This window comes from Tachysurus fulvidraco, chromosome 7 (genome assembly GCF_022655615.1).
Source record: "Tachysurus fulvidraco isolate hzauxx_2018 chromosome 7, HZAU_PFXX_2.0, whole genome shotgun sequence".
In the NCBI taxonomy this organism is placed as follows: Eukaryota; Metazoa; Chordata; class Actinopteri; order Siluriformes; family Bagridae; genus Tachysurus; species Tachysurus fulvidraco.
Window position 1 is genome coordinate 3,672,750 of NC_062524.1, and position 13,362 is coordinate 3,686,111.

Here is a 13,362-nt window from a genome sequence, read left to right on the forward strand (position 1 = left end):
AGTTTGCATCATACTTCCTACATGGTGACTTAGTGGTTAGCACGTTCGCCTCACACCTCCAGGGGTTCGATTCCCGTCTCCGCCTTGTGTGTGTGGAGTTTGCATGTTCTCCCCGTGCCTCGGGGGTTTCCTCCGGGTACTCCGGTTTCCTCCCCCGGTCCAAAGACATGCATGGTAGGTTGATTGGCATCTTTGGAAAATTGTCCGTAGTGCGTGTGTGTGTGAGTGAATGAGAGTGTGTGTGTGCCCTGTGATGGGTTGGCACTCCGTCCAGGGTGTATCCTGCCTCGATGCCCGATGATGCCTGAGATAGGCACAGGCTCCCCGTCGAGAAGTTCGGATAAGCGGTAAAAAATGAATGAATGAATGAATGAATGAATGAATGAATGAATGAATTTTTCCTTTACACTTTAGGCCATGGCCCCTCGAGTCTGTCTATGACAGTTTTGGTCATTTCAGTAGATAACAGTCAGAAATCAAAACAAGTCTACAAGCTTGCTTTAGAGCACCATGGAATTTCAGATACGAGAATATTTTTGGCTGATCAAGTGATATTTGGCACAAGTGATTCATTTACAACGCATTCAGATAGACTGTAATAACCAGACCAACCAAATTGATAACAAGGTGATTCCAGAGTCCTAACCAGCAGCTGGATCGTGATGAACACTTCCCACAAACACACTCACACTTCTGTAAATACCAAACATTTCCATCACATGGCTGTGTGTGTGTGTGTTTTTTTTTTTTATCCCTCTAAGCTGTATAGCGCTTGTCCTCGGTTTTGAGAAGGAGCAGGGATTAAAAGGTTTTATGAGCTTCATGCAAACAGTTTCACAGTCACACACTTGGTTCACTTTTATAGCTAATTTATCACCTGTGCACAATCTATGTGTTTACAACCACCTGAGACCTTTGGTCTTGTCACGTCTCTCAGACACACTTTCCACCTGGGTATATATTCTGGAAAATTCCACACTGCTTTACTGTATATCGACTACGTATACATGTTCGAGTTTTGATTTGTTTAGACTGTAGACATATAGACCACAAGTCATGTCCTCCTGCACATTTTAGCTTCTCTGCTCTAATAATATAACGTACAGGACACCGAGGTACATAATAACTTCTTTGTTTTTTACCTATAACTTCGTACCGTGTCACTTGCCACGTATGTAGATATTTATGTTTGACGCTAGTGTTGTATTTTTTATATATAGAATATTTATATAATATATTTCAAGGGCATAAAGTAATCGTTTAGATCATTAATTAACCAGATTATTAATCTCACCCAATTTAGTGATGGAAATATATATACTGGTTATGATGGGAGATGGTGGTGGTGGTGGTGGTGGTGGTGGTGGTGGTGGTGGTGATGGTGGTGGTGATGGTGGTGATGGTGAATGTGTCAGAATTCAATCAACAATCATAGACAAAAGGTATTAAACTGGTGTAATTTATATTATTATTTATATTATATTTAAATTGTTTAAATGACCCCATTAATTAAAGTACCCCATCACCATGGTTACACATTTCATAATGTTCATTTTTTTAGTCTGGAAAAATCTGTTTGATCAACTTTATATGTGGTTTATGGTTATCTAAACCACCCACCCATCCTCCTCCTCCTCCTCCTCCTCCTCGTGACGTCTCCCATAACTGTCAGGTTGTAGATTAACATGTGTGACCAGGAGCTCGAGCGTTTCTCCTCAGGCGTCTGTGCTAAAGACTCCGGTTAAAATAGTTAAAAAAAAAAAGACCGTCATACAAAGATAGAAACTTATACTTTCTGTCACCTAAAAGGTTATTTTGCTGTAAAGTATGTAGGGAGAGGTTTATTTTCATGTTGTGTAGTGCTCAGGTACAGGTACAGAGATGTTTGGTGTTTTGTGGCTAGCTTTCTGCTCGGTTCTGGTAGCTCTGACGCTCGGGTTTGACCCGGAGACATGCAGAAATTTAAAATTTTCGTTAAACGTTGTTCTTCTGGAGGACGAAGATTCACTGTGGAGCCTAAAGTATGTCCGATACGCCATAGAAAAAGCCATCAATGATGAAAATCTAATCAATAATCAGACAGGTGAGTTTACTGGTTACTTTCATTAGTCTAACAGACACAACAGGTAAAATTTACCTCAGAGAAATAAATAAATAACTCTATGGTTTAATGTATCTGACTGTATATAGGACATGATGCATAATAAAACTCTGTGGTGTTTATAACAGTTTATAATCACACCCTACAGTGTCACCTAAATGAGGATGAGGTTCACTTTTGAGTCTGGTTCCTCTCGAGGTTCCTTCCTCTTCCATCTAAAGGAGTTTTTCCTCACCACAGTCACCTGAGTCACCTCAGGCTTGTTCATTAGGAACAAATACAAACACATTTAAATAGAAGTCTAATATTAATAATATTATATAATATTAATCGTTGTATAATATTCAACCTTTTTTACTAGATTTACACTTACAGCATTCGGCAGACACGCTTATACGGAGTGACTTACATTTATCTCATTTTATCTCATTTTCCGATTGGTAGCCCAACACCTTAACTAATAGGCTACCACATGCTCAATATTGCCAACTAATAATATATAACTAATATATAACTAACTAATATGGGTACCAACAGATTTCTTATGTTCTGTAAATCTGCTTTGTGACAATGTCCAGTGTTAAATAATCACACCCTACAGTGTCACCCAAATGAGGATGAGGTTCACTTTTGGTTCCTCTCAAGGTTCCTTCTAAAGGAGTTTTTCCTCACCACAGTCACGACAGTCACCTCAGACTTGTTCATTAGGGATAAATACAAACACATTTCAATATAAGTCTGATATTAATCTGGAACTTTTCTATAATAGTAATCGTTGTATAATATTAAACTTTTCTTATGGTCTGTAAATCTGCTTTGTGACAACGACCATTGTTAAAAGTGCCATAGAAATAAAACGGAATTGAATTTAAGTCATATCACAGCAATCGAGACGATTATCTGATTATCTGATTATCTGATTATCTGAAGTTATTAATGAATGACAAATCATACATTTGTGGTTACATTTAATGTTGTGAAAAAGCTGTTATTATTTGCGACAATGATTTTGTAAATTGGAACGAAGTAGTTTTATTTCAGGTTATATCATTTCTTTACATTTTAACACCTTTCAGTGATGAAAATACCTGCGATTTTACTGCATCAGAGTCAATAAAAGATGATATCAGATTACAATGTTTGAGGTGGAGGCGTTGCGTGATTCTGCACTAGGACCGAGGTGTTTGGAGTGGAACTAGTGTGATAATGATTGATGTAGCACGTCTGAGCTCAAAAGATTGATCAGATTTTCAGCTTTAATTTCTCGAAATTTACATATAGTTACTGTGTTATAGTGGCAGATAAGTCTTTAACTAAATGAGTGTATATATATCTCTTGCTGTTACCTACTGACATCACCACTGACATCACCACTGACATCACCACTGACATCACTACTGACATCACCACTGACATCACTACTGACATCACCACTGACATCACTACTGACATCACCACTGACATCACTACTGACACCACCACTGACATCACTACTGATATCACTACTGACATCACCACTGACATCACTACTGACATCACCACTGACATGACTACTGACATCACTACTGACATCGCCACTGACATCGCCACTGACATCACTACTGACATCGCCACTGACATCACCATTGACATCACCACTGACATCGCCACTGACAACAATACTGACATCACCACTGACATCGCTACTGACATCACCATTGACATCACCACTGACATCACCACCGACATCACTACTGACATCACCACTGACATCACTACTGACATCGCCACTGACATCACTATTGACATCGCCACTGACATCACTACTGACATCACCACTGACATCACTACTATCACCACTGACATCACCACTGACATCACCACTGACATCACTACTGACATTGCCACTGACATCACTATTGACATCGCCACTGACATCACTACTATCACCACTGACATCACCACTGACATCACCACTGACATCACCACTGACATCACCACTGACATCACCAATCTGCTGCATTCGTCTTTACAGAAGATTTTCCTGCTTGTACTTCTGTCTATTTCAATAGTTTTTTTTTTTTTAAGTCTTTTTACTCTTCAGGAGGTGAAACACTACTCAGTCGGGTTAAGGTCTGCTGATTGACTCGTTCGTAGTGTGTATTGCATCATTGTCTCGCTGCATGATGAAGTTCCTCCTGAATAATTTGGATGCATTTCTCTGTAAATTCTTAGCCAGATTGCTTCTGTAGACTGAATTCATTCTGCTGACACCATCATGAGTTCCATCGTCTATAAAGATTAGTGATCCAGTTACAGGAGCAGCCATGAAGCCTAAGCCATGTTACTACCACCACCATGTTTCACAGATGACCTCCTATCTTACAGACCATCAACAGATCCTTTCTTCATCCACACGCTCGCCTTTTTATCAGTTTGGTAGAGGTTCACGTCAGTTCCTGAATGTTTGTAATTTAGATATCTTGTGCATGTAAACGTGTAATGTCTGAACTTTTAAAACAGGTCTAAACTTCACGATCAAGGGCAACTTTCAAGGGTTTAACACCACGTATTACAGACGCAAAGGGTGCGGAAGCAGCACGTGTGAAGGAGTAGAGATCCTCAAAACATTACACGTGAGTTGTCTGCTAGTGCATGTAAAAAATAGAAAGAAATCAGTTAGATGTTTATATCTGTAAGAAAGTCTTTGTGAGTTAAATGCCTTTTTGTGGGTGAAAGTGAAATAGATTTCTTTAGTGATTGACTCTGTAACTTGCTGACTTTGAGATTTTATGACACGTGTGATCACGTGTGTGTATGTTTCCCAGAACTCTGGTGATGTTGGCTGTGCGATGCTTGGACCATCCTGTACATATGCCACATTCCAGCTTGTGGAGTAAGTATCTGAGTGCAGAACCATGGAACGTGATAAGTACATATCATTTTTGTCCCAGCGTTATTCTAACAAATCCTTTTTCTGTCTTTCTTTTTTTATTGCTTGTCATATTATTTTATATCCTGACCGGTTTCATATTTCGACACGTGCAATTGTGTTCGTCCTAGTTCATTGTGTAAAGAAGTTTTCTACCAAGCTTCCAGACCTTCAAGAATGCTGGCTTCTACGTAGACAACAGTTGTAAACTATATTTGTAAAGTTTGTCGCAACAAACATTGATGTTGGCTTTGACAAAGCAAGTATTCGCAAAGGCCGGTGTTTTTTTGGAGGCGAGTGGACATAAGGATCGGTGTTATGTTTGGAAGCAAGTGGACAGAAAGCTAGGGTGCCAAAACATTTGGAGGCAAGTGGAGACGAGCATGTGATGTCATCAGAATACCTGTGAGGAAGTTCCCCTCATTGTTCTGAGTGTTTTGATATGTCAGATGTCAATGTTTTTTGATTTTGCATATTTTGGGGGCGGGGCTGCGGCACAACCAAAAGGCTAGTCGGTACACAAATTTAAAAGTTTGTTCAGAGTATCACCCTAAAGGAGCTGGCCAAGTTTGGTGTAGTTTGAAAGCTTGCCGAGTTATAAACCTCCAAATTTTATAATGGGAGTCTATGGGAATAAGGGCCACTTTTGCCTCTTTTCCACCGGAAAGAACCGGGTGCTGTTTAATAGCTAGCGCTGGTGCTGGTTCAAAGTTCGTTCCACTGGTGAACCTTCTAAGAACCGGTTTGCCTTTCCACCGGCTAGAGAGCCGTCACAGCGCCGAGTGTGACGTCACTGTGTACGTGTCACGTGTCCCAGCGACGTTAGCGCAGCAGCGGCAAACACAAACACAACAACAATGGCGGATGTTGCTTTACTGTTAATGCTCATGACTTTCGAACCTACATTGGCATCCAAACGCGGCGAATAAAACGTGTACGTGCGGCTCCGTGTAATCTGTATAAACAGAGGTTGTAATGGATAAAGTACATAACGTTATTTTATCGTTAACACAGAAAATATTTAGCCTTAGCATGTAGCTACCTACTATCATGTGTGCTAATAATGTATCATATCGCGGTAAAGTAAAAGTGTATTAAACATTAGTATACTTAAGGTACGTTATCAAATGCACTAACAGTAGCCCCGCCCCCAGCTCCTGACGCAAGCGGTTCTTAAGTCTAGACCAGCAACGTTTTGGTGCTACTTAAGAACCACTTTTCCTGGTTCGGAGCCCGTGCTTTGGCGGTCGAAACAGAAAGAACTGGTTCTAAATTAGGCTCTGGCTCCGAACCAGCACTCAAACTGCCTGGGTGGAAAAGGGGCAGAGACACGGTACCGGAAGTACCGGTACTCAGATCGCTTACAAAAGTAATAACAACAAACTTCCGACCAGGTGCAAGCCCTAGGAGGAGTTACAATTGATATATTTTTGTCTAAGCTTAAAGAGGAAAACAGAATGTTGGCTTTAACAAGCGACATAATGACAAGCCAGAATTGTGTTCATTCTGTTTTACAGTGAATCCCAATACCATTGCTATAAAGAGCAGCATAAAGGTCGTAGATTTACGACCACATATAATCCTATTTGCTCAGGCATGCTGTCTGATAGACACTGGAAGGTCGTTACCCCTGGAAATTACCCCCAGAAGTCCGTGTAAACACGTACTGTATATTCTGTATTTAATGAGAGATTTTATTTTTGTAGGTCTTAAGACATACAAATAAAAACTGGAAACATTTTCAATGTTGTTTGCTTTTACTTTAAACACGTTCTAATGCTCAAAATGTATTTTTTCAACTTTAACATTAAATTAAATCCAGGGTTACGTTCCATCCTTTTCTTCCACCATGATTATAGCTGTTTACATTTGGTCAGATCTCTAAAGAATTTATTAAAGGACACAGATGATTATTTATCAGCTCCCGATGGACTTCTGAAGCAAAATGGCAAAAGACAATCGTTTGAAGCGACAGTGAACCTCCTCGTTAACAGCCGCAAATACACAGAAAAGTTCTAGGATGCGACTTTTGGATTAGTGAGTCAGTTCAGGGATAAACTCGCTGCTTCCGTGTGCTGTGACAGCTCATGTAAAGGTCATTAATAACTTCATTTGGGTAATATGTGATCCTTAGTTTGTAGTGTGTGAAGAAGCCATTATTTAAATGCATTTTAATTCAAATGATTGGAACCAAAGTGTTTCCTGTTAGATTGACGGTTTAAACATTTACTAGCTCTGAATGTCTGCTGTTGGTCTAAGGTCTGAGTTTCACCTGTAAAGGCTATATTTGTTAAAGGATAAACCAACATGAAGACCAGAGAGCTGTCTATGGAAGAACAGCAACAATATTGAAGACTGGAATTCAATCATAGCCCCTTTACAAACACTGAACATAGTAAATACAACAAGTCCAAATGTCTTTGGAAAGGAAAAAATCCTGATATTAAAGCGGATATTAAAATAAAATAACATGGTCATATGCTAAATGCTGGGTGTTGCATGGTGGCTTAGTGGTTAGCACGTTCGCCTCACACCTCCAGGGTTGGGGGGTCGATTCCCGCCTCCGCCTTGTGTGTGTGGAGTTTGCATGTTCTCCCCGTGCCTCAGGGGTTTCCTCCGGGTACTCCGGTTTCCTCCTCCGGTCCAAAGACATGCATGGTAGGTTGATTGGCATCTCTGGAAAATTGTCCGGAGTGTGTGTGTGTGTGAGTGAATGAGAGTGTGTGTGTGCCCTGTGATGGGTTGGCACTCCGTCCAGGGTGTATCCTGCCTCGATGCCCGATGACACCTGAGACACCCGAGAAGTTCTGATAAGCGGTAGAAGATGAATGAATGAATGAATGAATGGATGAATGAATGAACATGCTAAATGCATAATCCTTATCTGTATTAGCTATTTCCCTTGATGAAAATATTGTTAGCTGTGTTTGGATATATTTGACAGCCTAAGGGAATATTAGCTATAGGATTATTGTTGGATCATGAAACACGATGATCAGTGCCTGTACAAACACAGTCTTATTTAATAGGTATCTCCAAATCTCATGCAGTATCTCTTACTCTCTCTACGTTTGTAGATTTTGTTTGAGCTGCGTCAGTTTCTGTGTATTTTAAATAAATGAAAAGGCTCATTGGGCTATTGTGCTGAACGATTACAGTTTGCTTTGCCTGTGCAGGCGCTTTACCTCTGCCGGGTTGTCGACTTGGTTGCTGTGTATTTTAAATAGTCGATGAAGGGTAGTCCGGCTGTAGTGTTTTCACAGTGTGTGTACAGTAATCTATAGATTAGAAAGCTGTACAATGTTTGTTCTGCATCCTCATTGTCAAACTGACCGACTTTGAATGATCTATTACAGATAACAGAGGGATTGATTTTGCTGCGATTTAAAATATGTGAATACGTTTAAATGTGGTTTAATTGCTTATTACGTCTCGTAGCTGCGTCTATTTCTGCACCAAATTTATCGCTGGTTTCGGTTTGTGATGTTTTTTAAATGGATCAGTGGGTCAAAAGTTCATAACTAAATAAATCCAGTAAATATCTGTACCATTTAAATGATATAACAATGATTTGTATGAATACTGAGCAGTCTTTCATTAGATCTTCAGACTCTTTGGATTAGATTCTTCTGTTCTTGAAATGGGGGGGGGGCACAGTGGCTTAGTGGTTAGCACGTTTGCCTCACACCTCGAGGGTCGGGGGTTCGATTCGCGCCTCCGCCTTGTGTGTGTGGAGTTTGCATGTTCTCCCCGTACCTCGGGGTATTCCTCCGGTTACTCCGGTTTCCTCCTCCGGTCCAAAGACATGCATGGTGTTGATTGGCATCTCTGGAAAATTGTCCGTAGTGTGTGAATGAGAGTGTGTGTGTGGCCTGTGATGGGTGTATCCTGCCTTGATGCCCGATGACGCCTGAGAGTGACCCAAGACGTTTGGATAAGCGGTAGAAAATGAATGAATGAATGTTCTTGAAATGTGGCTACTGAGCTGTGTTAACTGAAAAAGTTTGAGGGCGGGGCTCTGTGTTCTGTGCGGCACGGTGGGTTGGTGTTGAGCATGGTTGCCCTGTGCTTCTGGGGTAGTTCAAGTCCTGCCTCTGCCTTGTGTCTGTGGATTTAGCATATTTTGCCCGTGCTTCGGGGGTTTCTTCAGGTACTTCGGTATCCTCTCTCAGTCCAAAGCATCTCTAAAGTGAAGTGTCACCTGGTCCATGGCAGCATTCTCACCTGCTTTGTGGTCCAAGACCTCTGGAGTAGTCATGAGACTCCCTGTGACCCTGTGTAGGATAATCGCTAAAGAAAATGGATGAATTTCTATCTTATGTCTCAGGTCTCGATGCGCATGTCTATGGTGGTTTAAAAAGTTCCTTGTGACAGAGTGTGACAAAGAGACCCTAAGTAACTCGAAACATGTATAAACACCATGTGTTTATTTCTCAGTCAGGAGGTGGGGTTGACTCTGACCATACCTGTAATATCTGCGGGGAGTTTTGGCCTGTCCTGTGATGGCAAGGAAAAGCTGACTCGTCTTTTGCCTCCGGCCCGGAAAGTCTCGAGCTTTTTTGTTCATTTCTGGAACGTGACGGTGCACAGACTCAAGCCCAAGCGCTGGAAGACGGCGTATGTCTACAAACAACAGAAGATCACTGAGGAGTGCTTTTGGTATAGTTCCTCTCTCTCTCTCTCTCTCTCTCTCTCTCTCTCTCTCTCTCTCTCTCTCTCTCTCTCCATATATATAAGTATATAAGTATAGAGGTATTATTATACTCTTTTTTCCTCATCATCTCTGGCTCTGCCTGCCCCAGGTACATTAATGCGTTGGAAGCAGCAACGGCTCAGTTTTCCACACTGATCCACAGGAAGGTGTTGCGCAGTAAAGATGAGATCGCTTTGGCTTTATCAGATCCAAACAGACACAGCAACAGTAAGTAACAATCCACCAGTTTTTACAGAAGGTTTACGTTGAAAAACAAAACAAAACTTAACCTCTTTTACAATTTATCTGCAAAAAAAAAAAAAAAGATCTGCAAAGATGTATATATTCTGAAATAATACAACAATGCGAAGGTAAAACCAACAAAGCTATTTTAAAGAGACTAAAAATAAGAAGAATCGTGTCTGGTTTGATATGTGAGGTCATATGTTAGGTCAGAGTTAGGGAGACAATAATAATAATAATAAGATAATAAAGAAGCACGGGGGGGGGGGGGGCACGGTGGCTTAGTGGTTTGCACGTTCGCCTCACACCTCCAGGGTTTGGGGTTTGATTCCCGTCTCTACCTTGTGTGTGTTCTCCCTGTGCCTCGGGGGTTTTCTCCGGGTACTCCGGTTTCCTCCCCCGGTCCAAAGACATGCATGATTGGCATCTCTGGAAAATTGTCCGTAGTGTGTGAGTGAATGAGTGTGTGTGTGTGTGTGTGTCCTGTGATGGGTTGGCACTCCGTCCAGGGTGTATCCTGCCTCGATGCCCGATGACGCCTGAGATAGGCACAGGCTCCCCGTGACCCGAGGTAGTTCGGATAAGCGGTAGAAGATGAATGAATGAATGAAAAGAAGCACCTGTGAATCCTAACACACTTAGTATAAAACGCTTTTCTTCTCTTATTTTATTCTGCATATACAATGTGAACCTGTGAACCTTGTATCTGGATCCGTTGTCAGAGCCGATGCTAAAGAAAAATTAAGGACACTTTCTGCAGTATTGTAAATGCTGAACACTGCTATGGTATAATATAAAAATGACCACAGCACACTGTTCCTTAATTAAGTACTATTTTATATTCACTGTGTATATATTTTTACTGTATGTTTATAGATGTATCTTACTAAACCTCTCTTCCGTGTCTCTTCTAGTTTTCATCCTCTGCGGAGGTCCAGACGACATCCGCTCCATTAAAAGCGAGATGACCGTGAGCAAGGACATCGCCTTCATCCTTATAGACCTGTTTAAGTGAGGCTGCTTTATTCACTCTGAAGGACTTACAGAAGCATTCAAAAGTTTTCCTCTCTAACTCTACTCTAATGATGATGAGATTATTTCATGTATAACGATGCGGTGTGTCTGCAGTACAGTGTATATGTTTATTAAAAAAAAAACTTGAAAAATGTTTTAGTCTCATGGTATCTTAAAGGTGGGGTCTCCGTTGTTTGAGAAATGCTTCAGAAAACAAAACAAATACAAAACTAATGTGTAGCCAATGAGCAGAAAGGGGAGGGGCTTGTCGATACGGGCGCAGAGAGTGTTCAGTGCGCATGTGTGACATTAGCAGAAAGCGGTTTTAACATTGACATGGAGGATAAAAACAAAGAAAGAAAGAGAAGAAAGACTTACGATAAGGCAAGAAGTAGGACGTGTTAATACAGGATCAGCTTTCCAGCGCTGGAGAGAACTGAAGGAGCAGGAAGTTGGCCACATATTCACAGGTTGGAGTTTCCCGAGTCAATAACTCCTGAGCTAAACGCTGTTACTACACAAATAACACCTCTTTTCTATCGTAGTAATGTAGAGAGGCAGCTACAACCGCGTTTTGTGTAGTAACAGCGTTTAGCTCAGGAGTTATCGACTCGGGAAACTCCGACCTGTGAATATGTGGCCGACTTTACTTAAGACGCCGAGGCACTTTTTTCCTTCTCGATAGGTGAGTAACGTTGGTTTTGCTTTGTTACACAGAACTAATATATGCCTTTGTCCTTTACATCATTATGCTTGTGTGTCATTTTTGCTTGTTTGTTTATCTACAATCGTATTGTTCTTCCCTTCAGCTATGATAAAGACACGTTTCTTTCCGTTAGTCGCCCGGGTTACGTATGTATGTGTGGGCGGAGCTATCAGTACAGGGATGCGGCCCATTTGGGTTAGGGGCGTGTTTGTTTTGGTGATTTTATATGTCAACATTGGCTTTCAAACAACGGAGACCCCACCTTTAATGATGTAACCTAGTGACCCGGAGTTAATGTATCCAATGATAGAGACTTAAGCACTTCTGTACATCGCTCTGGATAAGAGAGTCTGCTAAATGCTGTAAATGTAATGTAAATGTACTAATACTGGAGTAAGAGGATGTGAGTTGTTTTATTTGATATGAGACTTTCAGTTTGTCAAGTCTGTGTTTAGAGCAATAAATTAAACGGATTCAGTTAAAAAATATTTATTAATAATAGTTTTTTTTCTTTTCTGGCCCTCAGTCACGGATATCACGCCAACGCATCATCTTTTGACTACATGAGGGACGTCCTGGTGTTGACTATGCACAGCGTACGGAACTACAGTCTGCCTGGTTGGCCATTCAATTTCACTGTGAGTTTGTAACATGTGTTTAAAGCACTTATCACAAATAAACAGGGGTTTTTTTCCCTCACAAATATTTTCTTCCCCCTTTTTCTCGCTTCCCCTCGTTCCCTCTCTCTGTTTATCCCTGTAGACTCTGAATGATTATGTTGCAGGTTATTACGATGGCGTGGTTCTGTTTAGTCAAGTGATGAGGGAGATGTTACTCTCAGCTCAGGGTCTGGGATCAGGGAACATCACCGTCAACCTCCCGAGTGACAACCCCTTCCGAAACCTGTCCTTTGAGGGTAAGGTGCTCCGTCCATCACGTGTTCGTGACCCCGAGGCAGCCGTATTGTATTAAACATCCTCCAGTCAGAGTAAATCCTCAGATAACAGAGATACTGTTGTTACTACAGCATGTGTTCCTTTCTCTTGACCTGTTTCTCTATCTCTTGTCTCTCTTTCAGTCTTTTCTCTCTCATTCATTTTTTATTTTCTTCACTCACCAAATTAGCATCATCCAAGATATGTGTGTGTGTGTTTCTACCTCTGAGAGTTGTCATTACTAACACACTGCCCTGTGTGTGTTTATGTATGTATTTGCGAGCAGGACTGGGCGGTCGCTATGACTTGGATGAAAATGGAGACAGAAATGTGAATTTTTCTTTGATGTACACAAGCGGCGTGTTTCAGGTCAGCTTTTATTACACGTCGCACAATTCTAATACACTGCTAGTGTAATTTACACAGACACAATGAGCAGAAAATCACTGGCTGTATCGGCTCATGGTTCTTTTAGTGATGCTAGACAATGCTATGCCTGAGCTACAGTCTGTCTGTCTGTCTGTCTGTCTGTCTGTCTGTCTGTCTGTCTGTCTGTCTGTCTGTCTGTCTATCTATCTATCTATCTATCTATCTATCTATCTATCTATCTATCTATCTATCTATCTATCTAACTAACTAACTAACTAACTAACTAACTAACTAACTAACTAACTAACTAATATTTCTGCCCTTCATATATTTTCTCTAGTATAAGACATTGTTTGTGTTCGACACGTCTAATGACAAGACCACGCTGAA

The 13,362-nt window shown here is 41.1% G+C and overlaps 1 protein-coding gene across 2 annotated transcripts in view; it reads left to right on the plus strand.

Annotated features, from left to right (window-relative positions):
- Positions 1-1,668: 1,668 nt before the first annotated feature.
- Positions 1,669-13,362, plus strand: part of gucy2ca (guanylate cyclase 2Ca) — a 28,032-nt gene continuing 16,338 nt past the window's right edge. Inside the window, exons 1-10 of one of the 2 annotated variants that reach the window (XM_047816877.1) lie at positions 1,669-2,083; positions 4,604-4,716; positions 4,909-4,976; positions 9,450-9,671; positions 9,815-9,933; positions 10,863-10,959; positions 12,195-12,306; positions 12,431-12,584; positions 12,890-12,972; positions 13,313-13,362. The exon at positions 13,313-13,362 is cut by the window's right edge and continues 62 nt beyond it. In XM_047816877.1, coding sequence (XP_047672833.1) covers positions 1,882-2,083; positions 4,604-4,716; positions 4,909-4,976; positions 9,450-9,671; positions 9,815-9,933; positions 10,863-10,959; positions 12,195-12,306; positions 12,431-12,584; positions 12,890-12,972; positions 13,313-13,362 — 1,220 coding nt within the window. In that variant the 5' untranslated portion in view covers positions 1,669-1,881. Of the gene's footprint in view, positions 2,084-4,344; positions 4,520-4,603; positions 4,717-4,908; positions 4,977-9,449; positions 9,672-9,814; positions 9,934-10,862; positions 10,960-12,194; positions 12,307-12,430; positions 12,585-12,889; positions 12,973-13,312 lie in introns of those variants that run through there. The other variant, XM_047816879.1, reaches the window with a different exon arrangement.